This window comes from Mauremys reevesii, linkage group 4 (genome assembly GCF_016161935.1).
Source record: "Mauremys reevesii isolate NIE-2019 linkage group 4, ASM1616193v1, whole genome shotgun sequence".
In the NCBI taxonomy this organism is placed as follows: domain Eukaryota; kingdom Metazoa; phylum Chordata; order Testudines; family Geoemydidae; genus Mauremys; species Mauremys reevesii.
The window spans coordinates 147,671,889-147,685,133 of record NC_052626.1 but is presented as its reverse complement, the minus strand read 5'-3'; the positions used below and the strand labels follow the sequence as shown (position 1 = coordinate 147,685,133).

The following is a 13,245-nucleotide window of genomic DNA, read 5'->3' as shown; positions in this document are numbered from 1 at the left end:
ATCTGTTTAACTCTTTACTGGTTTAGTGATGGGAAGTGGAAACAGGTGAATTCAATTCCCAGCCCTTTGCAATATAATTTCGCAGAGCCCGTGGTCGTATTGTTCATCATTGTATTGTTATTTTTATTAATTTGTTTGTATTCCAACAAGGTCTGCAGAACCCAAATGAGATCAGTGGGAAGCATCAGAGGTGCAGAAAGAGAGAATGATTCTATAGGCTGGGGTCTAAGGGCACCCACCTAGAGTGTGAGATGCTCAACTTCACGTCTCTGTTCCAATTGCTATTGAATTATTTATCCACAGTAGAACAAGTTTGAAAGGAGAAATTGAGAGGAACCCAGAATGGAATAGCACATCGCTCAGGGGCTGGGATGCTTTCTGGAAATGCAGGAAGCAATTTGAAAGTGGGTCTCCCACATTGCCAGACAGTGCCCTGGTAATTGGGCTATGTTGTGTCCTGCATCGTTCTCAGGACTGGTCTACATTACTACTGTAAATTGATCTCAGTTACGCTACTTCAAGTTGACTAAGTTAGTCTGACTTACAGCGGTGTCCACACTGTGCTATGTCACTGAAAGAGTTACGTAATGGAAGTAACATACATCATCTGACAGCGTTAGTGTAGCCCAGCCCTGAGAAAGATCCATGATGGAATATAGTGTCTGAGGGAGGTGGAGTACAGACTTCAACAGGTGAGAACTCTCCCATCGACTTAGCATGTCTTCCCCAGACCTTCTCATTCAACACCATTTCATCTATCCCAGTAGCCCTGATTTACCCAATAGTGTAGATATGGCCTCAGTCTCTTCTGTTGAAGCTGTTGCACTGTGGATAAAAGACAGGAAGAATCATGGGTCCAGAAAGAGAGAATGACTGTATAGACTGGTAGTTCGGGGTACCCACATATTCAACTTCACATGTCTGTTCCAATGGTTATTTAATTAGCTATCCACCACAGAACAACTTGGAAAGGAGAGATTGAAAGCAGCTCAGATTCCAATAGCACATCACCAGTGGCTGGGATGCTTTGTGCAAATGCAGGAAATATAAGTGCATAGTGTTATGAGTTGGGTCACAGAGACCCTCAATGGGACTGTCACCCGATGTGCTGAAATTACCTCTGAGCCCATTTTCCCTGCCAGCCTGGGCCTCCAGAACCCAGACACGCTAGCCTGCTGCAACACAGACGCAGGGTCTGGGCCCCAGCCTGAAAACTGCAGATCTAGACTGAAATGAGCTCAGAAGGAAACCTGTCTCCAGCACTCAGACACCCAGCTCCCAATGGGATCTAAACCCCAAATAAATCCATTTTACTCTCTATAAAGCTTATACAGGGTAAAATGATAAATGTTCATGCTCTATATCAAGGTAACAATTACTTACACTGAGTTTATAAATAAATAAAAGTTATTTTATTAAGCATTTTATTAAGTATAAAAAGTAGGATTTAAGTGGTTTTGGGTAGTAACAGACACAAAGTAAGTCACAAAGGGAAAAAAACTAACCCAACCAAAAAAAAAACCACTCGCAACACTAAGTTTAATAAACTCAGAAATAATTTACAAATGTTAACTTCTCACCCCAATTGTTATTTCAGGTAAAATCCTTCTCAAGTCGGATCCTTTTTCTGACCTGGGTCCAGCCTGTTCTCCCCCACCCCTGCGGTTACAGTCCTTTTGTTTCCAGGTGCTTGCAGGTATCTCTGTGGGGTGGGGAGGTCGTCTCTTAAGCCAGCTGAAGACAACTCATCATTTGCCTTCCCCACTTTATATAGAACATCCTTCAGGTGGGAAACCTTTGTTTGGAATTCCACCCCCTCTGGAAAAGTAGCAGCTTCAAGATGGATTTCAGTATCTGGCGACAAGGTCACATGTCACTGTAAGACCCCAGTCTCCATTCTTCCTGGGTTGGCCCACACATAAACAGGAAGGCTTGCAGGTAAACAGAGCCATTCACAGTTCAGTGATTCTGAAGCACCCTTAATGGCCTCCACTCCAAGTTTATATCTTACTCTCCTAATTCCAGACATAGAAATAATTAATTTAAACAAATAGGAAGAACACACTTAGTAGATTATAACCTTTCTAATGATATGTTACATGGGGCACTTAGCATAAAGCATATTCCAGTTATGTCATATTCATAAGAATATTTTCATTAAGCATATGGAGTGCAATGTCACATGTGGCTTTGCCCAGCACTGGAGAGAAGGGGGAATTGAACCTGGATCTCCCACCTCACAGGTGAACACCCCAACTATTGGGCTAAAAATTACAAAGGGAAGGACCACGACCGCCTCCTACGGTGGCTGCGTTGCGACAGGAACCTAAATCCTTCCCCTGCACACACACATTGTTTTGAGACAAAGCTATTAGGAGTATTTATAATGCATTTGTGAATAGTTTCAGGTCAATCCAAACGGTATTGTTTTTGACAATAAATTATTAGTCCAGAAGAAATTTGCCCATTTCTAGACACCTTTGTGTTCCAATGCTGGGAAATACTTAAGGAGAGATTTGGAGAAGTGACCAACAAATGAAGTGGAATACAGTCACCTCAGATTTGTATCATATTAAAAAGCCATTACGGGAGAGCCAGCGATCCAGACTAGATGATGCTCTGGCCCTCTGTGTTCCATTTCCACAAGGGAAGACAAGGCAACATCATGAATTGCATGTGCTGTGCACACCTGTTGTCCTGGGAGCAAACATGCTCCAGGGAGCAAATCTCAAACTCATCAAAGCTAAATGTAACCTCTGCCACCCAAGGAAGCAGCTCCAGAGGCATTAACGTTGGTGTGGTTAGCAAACAGGGAAGGATTGTTCTCTAAGTTTGATTTTAGGGTTCTGAGCAGGTACTGCTTCCCTCCTTCTCAACTCATTGTAAGTGAAGGGAGGAAAAACAAAGAGGTACCACCAAGTCATGGGCAAACAAGTCAGTTTCAGAGCACTTCAGCCTTTAATTGAAATGACAGTGAGCTGTTCATGGGAGGGGAAGGAAGGAATTATCCTGAGAGGAGACATTTCAATTTTTCTGAACCTATTTACCTTTCAAAAGGAGGAGAGAGCTTTACCAAGGGAGGGAGAAGAGTGAATGGAAAAGGAGAGAAAAATAGCTTTAATAGGAAGGGGGAAACTCCCCCATCGATTCAGGGAATGTCTAAGCTAAAGCCATTACATTGACTCAGCTATAGTGTGCAGCAGTGCCGTAACATAGATGCTTTCCACATTGATGAAAGGGTTTTTATTCCATTCATATAGTTAATCCACATCTCCGAGAGGCAGTAGCTAGGTCAATGGAAGAATTACACTGAGGGTCAGTACAAGCTAACTGCCTCGCACAGAGTGTGAAAAGATTCCCTGCCCTGTGTAACGGAGCTCGGTTGATCTAATTTTTAAGCACAAACCAGGCCTCAGAGAAGCTACTGATAGAAAAGCCCAGTTGGGAAATCTAGTACTATCTGCCTGCCAGGGCAGCACAATCCCCTTCGGTTCTTTTTGTTCAGGCTAGTTGGAAATATTCCAGCTGTCTCAGCTTCCCAGTAGAGATTATTCTGCATTATTCTGCAGTCTGATCGAGCTGTGGTGTGTGTGTGCAGTGGTCTCTCTCTGTGTGTGTGTGTGTGTGTGTGTGTGTGTGTGTGTGTGTGTGTGTGTGAGGTAGAGGATACAGTCGGGCTGAATATCAAGTGTAGGCAGGTGTGTGTCCCTTGCCCTGCCCACTGCTCAGGTTGGCACTCCCCCGGTGCAGGATCCTTTGTGAGATCATAGAATCATAGGACTGGAAAGGACCTTGAGAGGTCGTCTAGTCCAGTCCCCTGCAGTCATGGCAGGACCAAATATTATCTAGACCATCCCCGACAGGGGTTTGTCTAACCTGATCTTAAAATTCACCAGTGGTGGAGAGTCCACAACTTTCCTGGACAAATTATTCCAGTGCTTAGCCACTCTTAATGTTGGGATGTTTTTCCTAATGACCAGCCTAAACTGCTCTGGCTGAAATTGAAGTCCATTGGTTCTTGTCCTTCCCCTCCTCCCCGACTGTTTTGCAATTTTATTCCTAAACTCTGTTTCATGGACTATAAATGATAGGAAATGAATAAAATTAACAAAAGAATCAGGAGGGAGCTGGCATGCTCGGAGATATTTTGTAACAGAATCTGCAGAGATGCTGCAGAGATCTTCAGTGTTAAACACCAGTTTGCGGAATATTCTCCTTTTTGAAGCCTGCTCTTGTTAAACTCCAAGGCCCCTTTTCTTAGGGAGTCCAATGGGAAAGCAGATTAGCATTGTATATTGCTAATGCTGTTGCTAGCATTGCAAACCCTTTCGGGGATTGTTAAAGGTGTGTGAGTGGGGAGTGAAAGTTTTTTTTCGCAGATACAAAAGTCTGGGGGGAGGAAGGAGGGGGGAAGAAAAGAACGAGTTAATTTAACACTGCAACTAGAAAGCTACCAAAGGTCCATCTAGCCCAGTATCCAGTCTTCTGACAGTGGCCAATGCCAGGTGCCCCACAGGGAATGAACAGAACAGGGAATCATCAAGTGATCCATTCCCTGTCACTCATTCCCAGCTTCTGATAAACAGAGGCTGGGGACACCATCCCTTCACATCCTGGCTAATAGCCATTGAGGGACCTATCCTCCATAAATTTATTTAGCTCTTTTTTGAAACCTGTTATAGTCTTAACCTTGACAACATCCTCTGACAAGGGGTTCCACAGGTTGGCTGTGCATTGTGTGAAAAATAGGGGTTTTTTGTTTGTTTTAAACCTGATGCCTATTAATTTCATTTGGTGGCCCCTAGTTCTTGTGTTATGAAAAGGAGTAAATGACACTTCCTTACTTACTTTCTCCACATCAGTCATGATTTAATGGACCTCTATCATATTTCCTCTTAGTTGTCTATTTTCCAACCTGAAAAGTCCCAGTCTTATTAATCTCTCCTCATACAGAAGCCGTTCCATAGCCTTTATAATTTTTGTTGCCCTTTTCTGAACCTTTTCCAATTCCAATATATCCTTTTTTGAGATTGGGCCACCACATCCGCCTGCAGTAATCAAGATGTGGGCATACCATGGATTTATAGAGATAAGATGTTATTATCTATCCCTTTCTTAATGATAGCCAACATTTTGTTCACTTTTTTGACTGCCCCTGCACTTTGAGTGGAAATTTTCAGAACACAACATACAATGTAATCCTATAATTTCATCTTCCACACATATTTTATCAGGACAATACTGATCAGCAGATTATGAGTTTTCAAATTATACATTATAAAGCATACTTTAAAAAGTCAACAGAACAAAAAACTAAACAAAAGATCCTCAAACAATTCCACCCCCACCACAAGCTACACTCTCTGAAATACTAGACAAAAAAATCAGCTATTCAAACATATGAAACATAGAATGTGAGAGAACTACTGTCTGTGAAGCAGACCAAACAGGTGTAGCCATACCCATAGCCTTATGTAATCAGTAGCATGATCAGAACAAATTCCATGGGAACAACCCCTAGATTGCACAGGAACACCCTTTATAGTCTGTGGGAGTGTGAAAGTATTCTATTCCCACGAAACTCTTCACTTCCATCCTTCCACCTCCAAAGAAACACACAGCAATGGTTCATAGTGTGTTTAACCTGCTCCCAATTGGTACATAACCTGAGGACCCAGCTGTGGAGGGAACGCAGCAGGAGTTAACATGGATTGGAATCTTGTTAACTTTGGGTCTGGTTTATACTATCTATGAATCTGCCCCAATGACTCCTAGGGAGAGGAATCCATTTACAACAGCAGGGGAAGTGGTCTAATGGGTAGTGTCCATATCATGGTTACCAGTGTAAGCAAGTCTAGCAATATCCACCAGATGTAGGCACAGTGCAGAGAAGCCCTGTACATCCTCGGTGGGCACAAGTTGAGGAATGTAGGTCTAATGATGCTCCGTCCGCCTGTGTGATGACACTAGAAGGCAGGGGAGTATGCACATTCTCTCTTCCCTAGCGTCACCAAGTTACTGGGCATGGACAAGAGGCTACCACTAGGAACATCTCCATGGAGGAGATTGTGCACGAAAGGCTCATCTGTATTTCAGAGACAACCGAGTCCTGAGACTTGTAGGAAGAGAAAGGATATTTGCAATGCATCGGAGCTGTTAGTGTTCCCACTGGTTCATTTCACAAGATGAAATCCCTGGCCATGCACTGAAGAGATCCCAGCAGGGAAGGGCACAGAAATTAAATTGTCCTCTCTTTCATGAGGACTTTACTATTTTTCATTCTTGAATGTCTCTTTTCCTGTGAAATAAAAGGCATTTGCACAAAAAGTTGAAGGCTACTCTTTGCATGTGAAACCATAAAAATCAAGATCTTCATCTCATCTGTCAAAACCTGTGCCCCCATTATCCAACACACCATTTTTATAATAGTGATTCCATTCAGAAGGGTCATTTCCATAGTTCCCCCTAAGGTGTGTGCCTGGGTGGTTGCACACGAGGGAGTGAAGGGTCATGCACCTAATTAGACCATGGAGAGAATGCATGTGTAGTATGAGGTGGTGGCCTTCGGAGGATTAGGGAGTAGGTGGCGGAGCAATGGGGTGAGATTGGGAGCGAGGGGAAATTGAGATGTGCAAGGCTGCGCCGGCTGGAAAGAGATGTGACTCTCTCTAGCTCCAGGGCTATGGTTGCCGAGGACAGATGTCCCTCCTTCCCAGCCTCAGCTCAGTGTCTGCTGTGGCAGAGGAGACACTCCACTCTTCCCAGTCCCAGCTCGGTGGCTGCCGTAGTGCTGGAGAGAGACAGCTCTCTCCAAACAACTGCTAAAACCTAATGGAAATCAATTCTTCTGACAAGTGATTTCCCTTAAGTTTTAGCATTTGTTTGGAGAGAGGCATTGGAAACCATTAAGGACAGATCTTTGCTCTCTAGTATAATTTTGGCTTTTAAGAGTACTCCCATTGGCTCATAAGTAGCAGGCAGCACTGGGTTTAGTGGGGGTGCTAAGTGTTTTTTCACGATAAAGACCTTATTTGCAAGCTCTTTGAATTAGGGATCTCTCTGCAAACTCCAAAGCCATGTGTTAATGTCCTAGAAGTTATGTAAAAACGTAATGAGTTGGTCTACTCAGAGTTCTTAACTTGGTGACACACACAGTGTGAAACCAGAAGAACTTTTCCTGTTTCTACAGGGCTCTGTTGTGCTTGCACTGCGTGGGCCTAAACACTGAATAAAATACCCACCACCAGCCACTTGATGTTTTACTTCCCTTTGTATTTTCAGTGTTGTCATTTGTTTGTTTGTGGCTTTGTTTTGCTGTCTGTGTTGCTTTATTACTTATTTTTACTGTGCTGTGTGTGTGAAGTATTAATCAAATTAAGAGTTGACATTCCAGAGAAATTGTATAATCCCACGGGAGTGCCTTTTGCTCTCCTTTCCAGTATCAGAAAATATTGTATTGATACTTGGGGTGTGAGTATTTCTATTTGACTCATAAATTTATTTAGCATCTTAAAGCTGAGCGGTGTGTGCAGATAATGTGCATGCACGGGGGATAGTACTGTGAAGTACGTAGCATGCTAGTGTTTTGGCAGATGCTTCATTTTTTGAAAGCAGATTTCCCTGAAGATTTAGTGGTCTGTGGTAGGAGTAGGTTATTTAATTAGGCCTCTGGTGTATATTTTTTATGCTTCCACTTAATGACCATGATGACCCTGTTTTATTTATATAGCTGTTTTCAGTACGCCACATTTTGTTGTGTTTACTAGCTTGAGTTGTTAGAAAGGATGATAAAGCACACGTATTCCAAGGGAAGTGTTAATTTTCTTTTTATTTGATTTCATATTAAATAAGCATCTTAAGCAGTGCACCTTGTTAATTATCCCTTGTTTTAATATCCTTTCTTCTTCTTCCGCCATATCTATGAACTTTTAAAAATATATATTATATCTAGATTTAGTATGCACAAATGACCTTAATATTGGTGCTGCACATTCAATATGCACATGGATGGAAAAAAATAGAGGGATCATTGGTCATTTCCAGTTGTACAGAGAAGCACCAAATTAACAATGGAGGGCAGATGACTGCGTTTCCTCCTGAGCTCCTCTGGTCATTATGTGGTCTCCATCAAGCACAATGTGTGAACCTATCCTTCCTAATTTGGGGTATAACCTAGCAAGGGAAGGACATAGAATACCAGGGTGATTCGCCTGCTATAGATAGTTAGATAGATAGATAGATAATCTAAAGTACTCTTACATGTCTTACAGGTTTTACATTTCACCTATTGGATCAGGACAATGAGGTGATTCTGAAACAATTAGTCCATTTCATCTGCATCTAACTTTCTGTTCCTTTCATTCCAAACTTGATGCTATGGCTGGTTGAAAATTTCCATCAAAAAGGCCAAACATCCCTCCTCCCCAAACCATGGCTGTGGGACGATTGTGTGATATTCCAGGGTAGTTCAGCAAGAGGAGAGACCATCGTGCATCATGGGGGATGTAGTCCAGCCTGGGAGCCTGGCCCATGAAGCGATTGGCGGTGTGAGATATCTGATGGAACCCTGCAGTATTTCCAAGCCAAAATGTTAAGTTTTCAGCCAAAAGCTTTCAGTCTCCACAAACAAACCCCCTTTGTGGATTATCTCTATTCAGTACCCAGATTGCACTGAAAAGAGCAGGATGAAATCTACCCCTAACCTCATACTCTGTAACTCTGGTAGAAATTGCATCATTTATTAACACAGTCGGAAAGAGTGGGCCAAATTAATCCCCAGGGCATAAGTTACACTGAGGGTGGCTTTGGTTCACTGAGCACATTAATTAGGTGTTGTGTCTCTCTGAGCTCAGGTATTCCCAGTTGCTTGAGGAATCATGTCTCACAGATCACAAATCTCACTATAAAACTTCCCAAATGCTCCGAATTGGCAGTTTCTGATGAAGGGGAAACGCCAGCACATCTTTCTCTCTCTTCTCAGCAGGTACGTGCGATTATCCAGCATCACAGTCATACACACACATACAGAAACCATGGGGATCAGCAGGTATTGAATTCAAGACCTCCAGCACTGAAAGCCTCAGCCCCAACTCCTATCCCCTCAGCTAAAGGAGCAACATCCTTGGGTGGAAAAAAATAGGCAATTACATAGTCACTGAAGCCAGTGCTTTCCATTGTGTCTCTGGGTTTTCATACAGGCTAAAGTAAAGGCCAAAAAGCTTAATTAGCACAGTAAGTAAGATTTACCCCAAACCCACATGCCAAGCCAGAGAGCTCCCCTTGCTCAAAGAGGGTAGAAAAATTGACACTTCTTTACTCTCACCCCTTCTTCAGCTAAGTAATAATCTCTTTAGACTGATTCTCTCAGAGCAAAGTCACAAGTCACTGTTTTCTGTTTGAATTAGTGAACAGGAGTGTTTGTGTGTGGGGCATGATTAACCTGTATTTCATTGTATTTGCACAGTGTGTGCATTTTATCGAACACCGGGAATGACCAACTGTGAACATCTGGCTCTGTGGATTAAGCCCTTCCCTGAGTGAGTACTGATGTCCATTTAGAGACTGATCTCCATTTATCTTCACTTACTTCATTACAGAGAAGGGACAAGTTTTCCACACCATCCATCTGCCCAGATCTCTGTAGCTGCCTGATCTCTGTTCGGAAGTGATGGAAATGGGAAATCACTCGGAGGCGACTGAGTTCATTCTCTCAGGACTGACAGATCGTCCGGAGCTGCAGATCCCCCTGTTGGTGGTGTTCCTAGTGATTTATGGTATCACCCTGGTGGGGAATGGGGGGATGATCTTGTTAATCACAACTGACCCCCGACTGCACACACCCATGTACTTTTTCCTCAGTAATTTATCTTTTTGTGACCTCTGCTTTTCCTCAATAATTTCCCCTAAGATGCTGCTGAATTTCTTAGCCGAGAGGAAAAGCATTTCTTACACTGAGTGCACTGTGCAACTGTCTGTCTCAATAGTTTTTGGAGATGTTGATATCCTCTTGCTGGCTGTGATGGCGTATGACCGTTATGTGGCCATCTGTAACCCGCTGCTCTATACGGTCACCATGTCCAGGCAGCTTTGTAAACAGCTTGTGGCTTTGGTGTACGCTGTGGGGTTGATGGATTCAATGATAAACACTTTTTTTATATTTCGGCTGTCATTCTGCAGCTCCAACATCATCAATCATTTCTACTGTGACACCTCCCCACTGCTGGCGCTCTCCTGCTCTGACACCCACATCAATGAGATTGTGATGTTTGTTTTCACAAACTGCATTATAGTGGGCAGCCTTGTAACTGTCCTCTTCTCCTATGTCTATATCATCTCCACCATCCTGCAGATCCGCTCCTCTGAGGGCCGGCGCAAAACCTTCTCCACCTGCTCTTTCCACTTGACAACTGTGACCCTGTATTTTGGCACCCTCCTCTTCATGTATTCACATCCCACCTCCACCTATTCAATGGACACAGACAAAGTAGCCCCACTGTTTTACACGGTGGTGATCCCCATGTTGAATCCCCTCACCTATAGCCTGAGGAACACGGAGGTGAAGGACGCCCTGAGGAGAGCAAGGAATAAACTCCTAACCAATTCCTGAATCTGTTTAACTCTTTGCTGGTTTAGTGATGGGAAGTGGAAACAGGTGAATTCAATTCCCCGCCCATTGCAATATAATTTCGCAGAGCCCGTGGTCGTATTGTTCATCATTGTATTGTTATTTTTATTAATTTGTTTGTATTCCAACAAGGTCTGCAGCCCCCAAATGAGATCAGTGGACAAAACATGGGAAGCATCAGAGGTCCAGAAAGAGAAAATGATTTTATAGGCTGGGGGCTAAGGGCACCCACCTAGAGGGTGAGATGCTCAACTTCACATTTCTGTTCCAAAGGTTATTGAATTAGCTATCCACAGTAGAACAAGTTTGAAAGGAGAGATTGAGAGAAACCCAGAATGATTATAGCACATCGTTCAGGCACTGGGATGTTTTCTGGAAATGCAGGAAGCAATTTGAAAGTGGGTCTCTCACATTGCCAGACAGTGCCCTGGCAATTGGGCTATGTTCTGTCCTGCATCATTCTCAGGACTGGTCTACATTACTGCTGTAAATTGATCTAAGTTACGTTACTTCAAGCTGACTAAGTTAGTCTGACTTACAGCGGTGTCCACACAGTGCTATGTCACCGGGAGAGTTACGTAATGGAAGTAACATACATCATCTGACAGCATTAGTGTAGCCCAGCCCTGAGAATGATCCATCATGGAATATAGTGTCTGAGGGAGGTGGAATACAGGCTTCAACAGGTGAGAACTCTCCCATTGACTTAGCATGTCTTCCCCAAACATGCTCAATCAACACCACTAGTAGTAGTTCGGGGTACCCACATATTCAACTTCACATGTATGTTCCAATGGTTATTTGATTAGGTATCCACCACAGAACAACTTGAAAGCAACTCAGATTCCAAGTGCACATCACTCAGTGGCTGGGATGCTTTCTGCAAATGCAGGAAATATAAGTGCATAGTGTTATGAGTTGCTGTTAGGAGAATCACAGAGACCCTCATTGGGACTGTCACTGACGTGCTGAAATTGCTCTTAGCCCATTTTCCCTGCCATCCTGGGCCTCCAGAACCCTGCCTTGCTGAGCCAGACACGCTACCCGGCTGCAACACAGACTCAGGGTCTGGGCCCCAGCCTGAAAGCTGCAGATCTAGACTGAAATGAGCTCAGCAGGAAATCTGTCTCCAGCATGCAGACACCCAGCTCCCAATATCAAGTGTAGGCAGGTGTGTGTCCCTTGCCCTGCCCCGTGCTCAGGCTGGCACTCCCCTGGTGCAGGGCTCCTTGTGAGATCATAGAATCATAGAACTGGAAGGGACCTCGAGAGGTCATCAAGTCCACTCACCTGCACTCATGGCAGGACCAAATATTATCTAGACCATCCCCGACAGGTGTTTGTCTAACCTGCTCTTAAAATTCACCAGTGCTGGAGATTTCACAACTTTCCTGGACAAGTTATTCGAGTGCTTAACCACTCTTACTGTTGGCATGTTTTTCCTAATGACCAGCTAAACTGCCCTTGCTGAAATTGAAGTCCATTGGTTCTTGTCCTTCCCTTCCTCCCCGACTGTTTCACAATTTTATTCCTAAACTCTGTTTCACAGACTATAAATTATAGGAAATAAATAAAATTAACAAAAGAATCAGGAGGAAACTAGCATGCTCACAGATATTTTGTAACAGAATCTGCAGAGATGCTGCAGAGAGCTTCAGTGCTAAACACCAGTTTGGGGAATATTCTTCTTTTTGCAGCCTGCTCTTGTTACACCCCAAGGCCCCTTTCTTAGGGAGTCCATTGGGAAGGCAGATTAGCTTTGTATATTACTAATGCTGTTGCTAGCATTGCAAACCTTTTTGGGGAGTGTTAAAGGTGTGTGAGTGGGGAATGAAAGTTTTTTTTCGCAGATACAAAAGACCGGGGGGGGGGGGGGACGAGGGGAGAAGCAAAGAGCGAGTTAATTTAACACTGCAACTAGAAAGCTACCAAAGGTCCATCTAGCCCAGTATCCAGTCTTCTGACAGTGGCCAATGCCAGGTGCCCCACAGGGAATGAACAGAACAGGGAATCATCAAGTGATCCATTCCCTGTCACTCATTCCCAGCTTCTGGTAAACAGAGGCTGGGGACACCATCCCTGCCCATCCTGGCTAATAGCCATTGAGGGATCTATCCTCCATAAATTTATTTAGTTCTTTTTTGAAACCTGTTATAGTCTTGGCCTTGACAACATCCTCTGACAAGGGGTTCCACAGGTCGGCTGTGCATTCTGTGAAAAATAATTCTTTTTTTGTTTGTTTTAAATCTGATGCCTATTAATTTCATTTGGTGGCCCCTAGTTCTTGTGTTATGAGAAGGAGTAAATGTCACTTCCTTACTTACTTTCTCCACATCAGTCATGATTTAATGGACCTCTATCATATTCCCCCTTAGTTGTTTATTTTCCAACCTGAAAAGTCCCAGTCTTATTAATCTCTCCTCATACAGAAGCCGTTCCATAGCCTTTATAATTTTTGTTGCCCTTTTCTGAATCTTTTCCAATTCCAATATATCCTTTTTTGAGATTGGGCCACCACATCTGCCTGCAGTAATCGAGATGTGGGCATACCATGGATTTATAGAGGCAAGATGTTATTTTCTCTCTTATTATCTACCCCTTTCTTAATGATAGCCAACATT

General features: G+C 43.4%; 1 protein-coding gene across 1 annotated transcript; it reads left to right on the top strand.

Annotated features, from left to right (window-relative positions):
• The first annotated feature begins 9,667 nt into the window (after positions 1–9,667).
• On the top strand, positions 9,668–10,606 carry LOC120404100 (olfactory receptor-like protein OLF1). Its single transcript, XM_039536101.1, has one exon. The coding sequence runs from the start codon at positions 9,668–9,670 to the stop codon at positions 10,604–10,606; it is 939 nt and encodes a 312-aa protein (XP_039392035.1).
• The last annotated feature ends 2,639 nt before the right edge of the window (positions 10,607–13,245 follow it).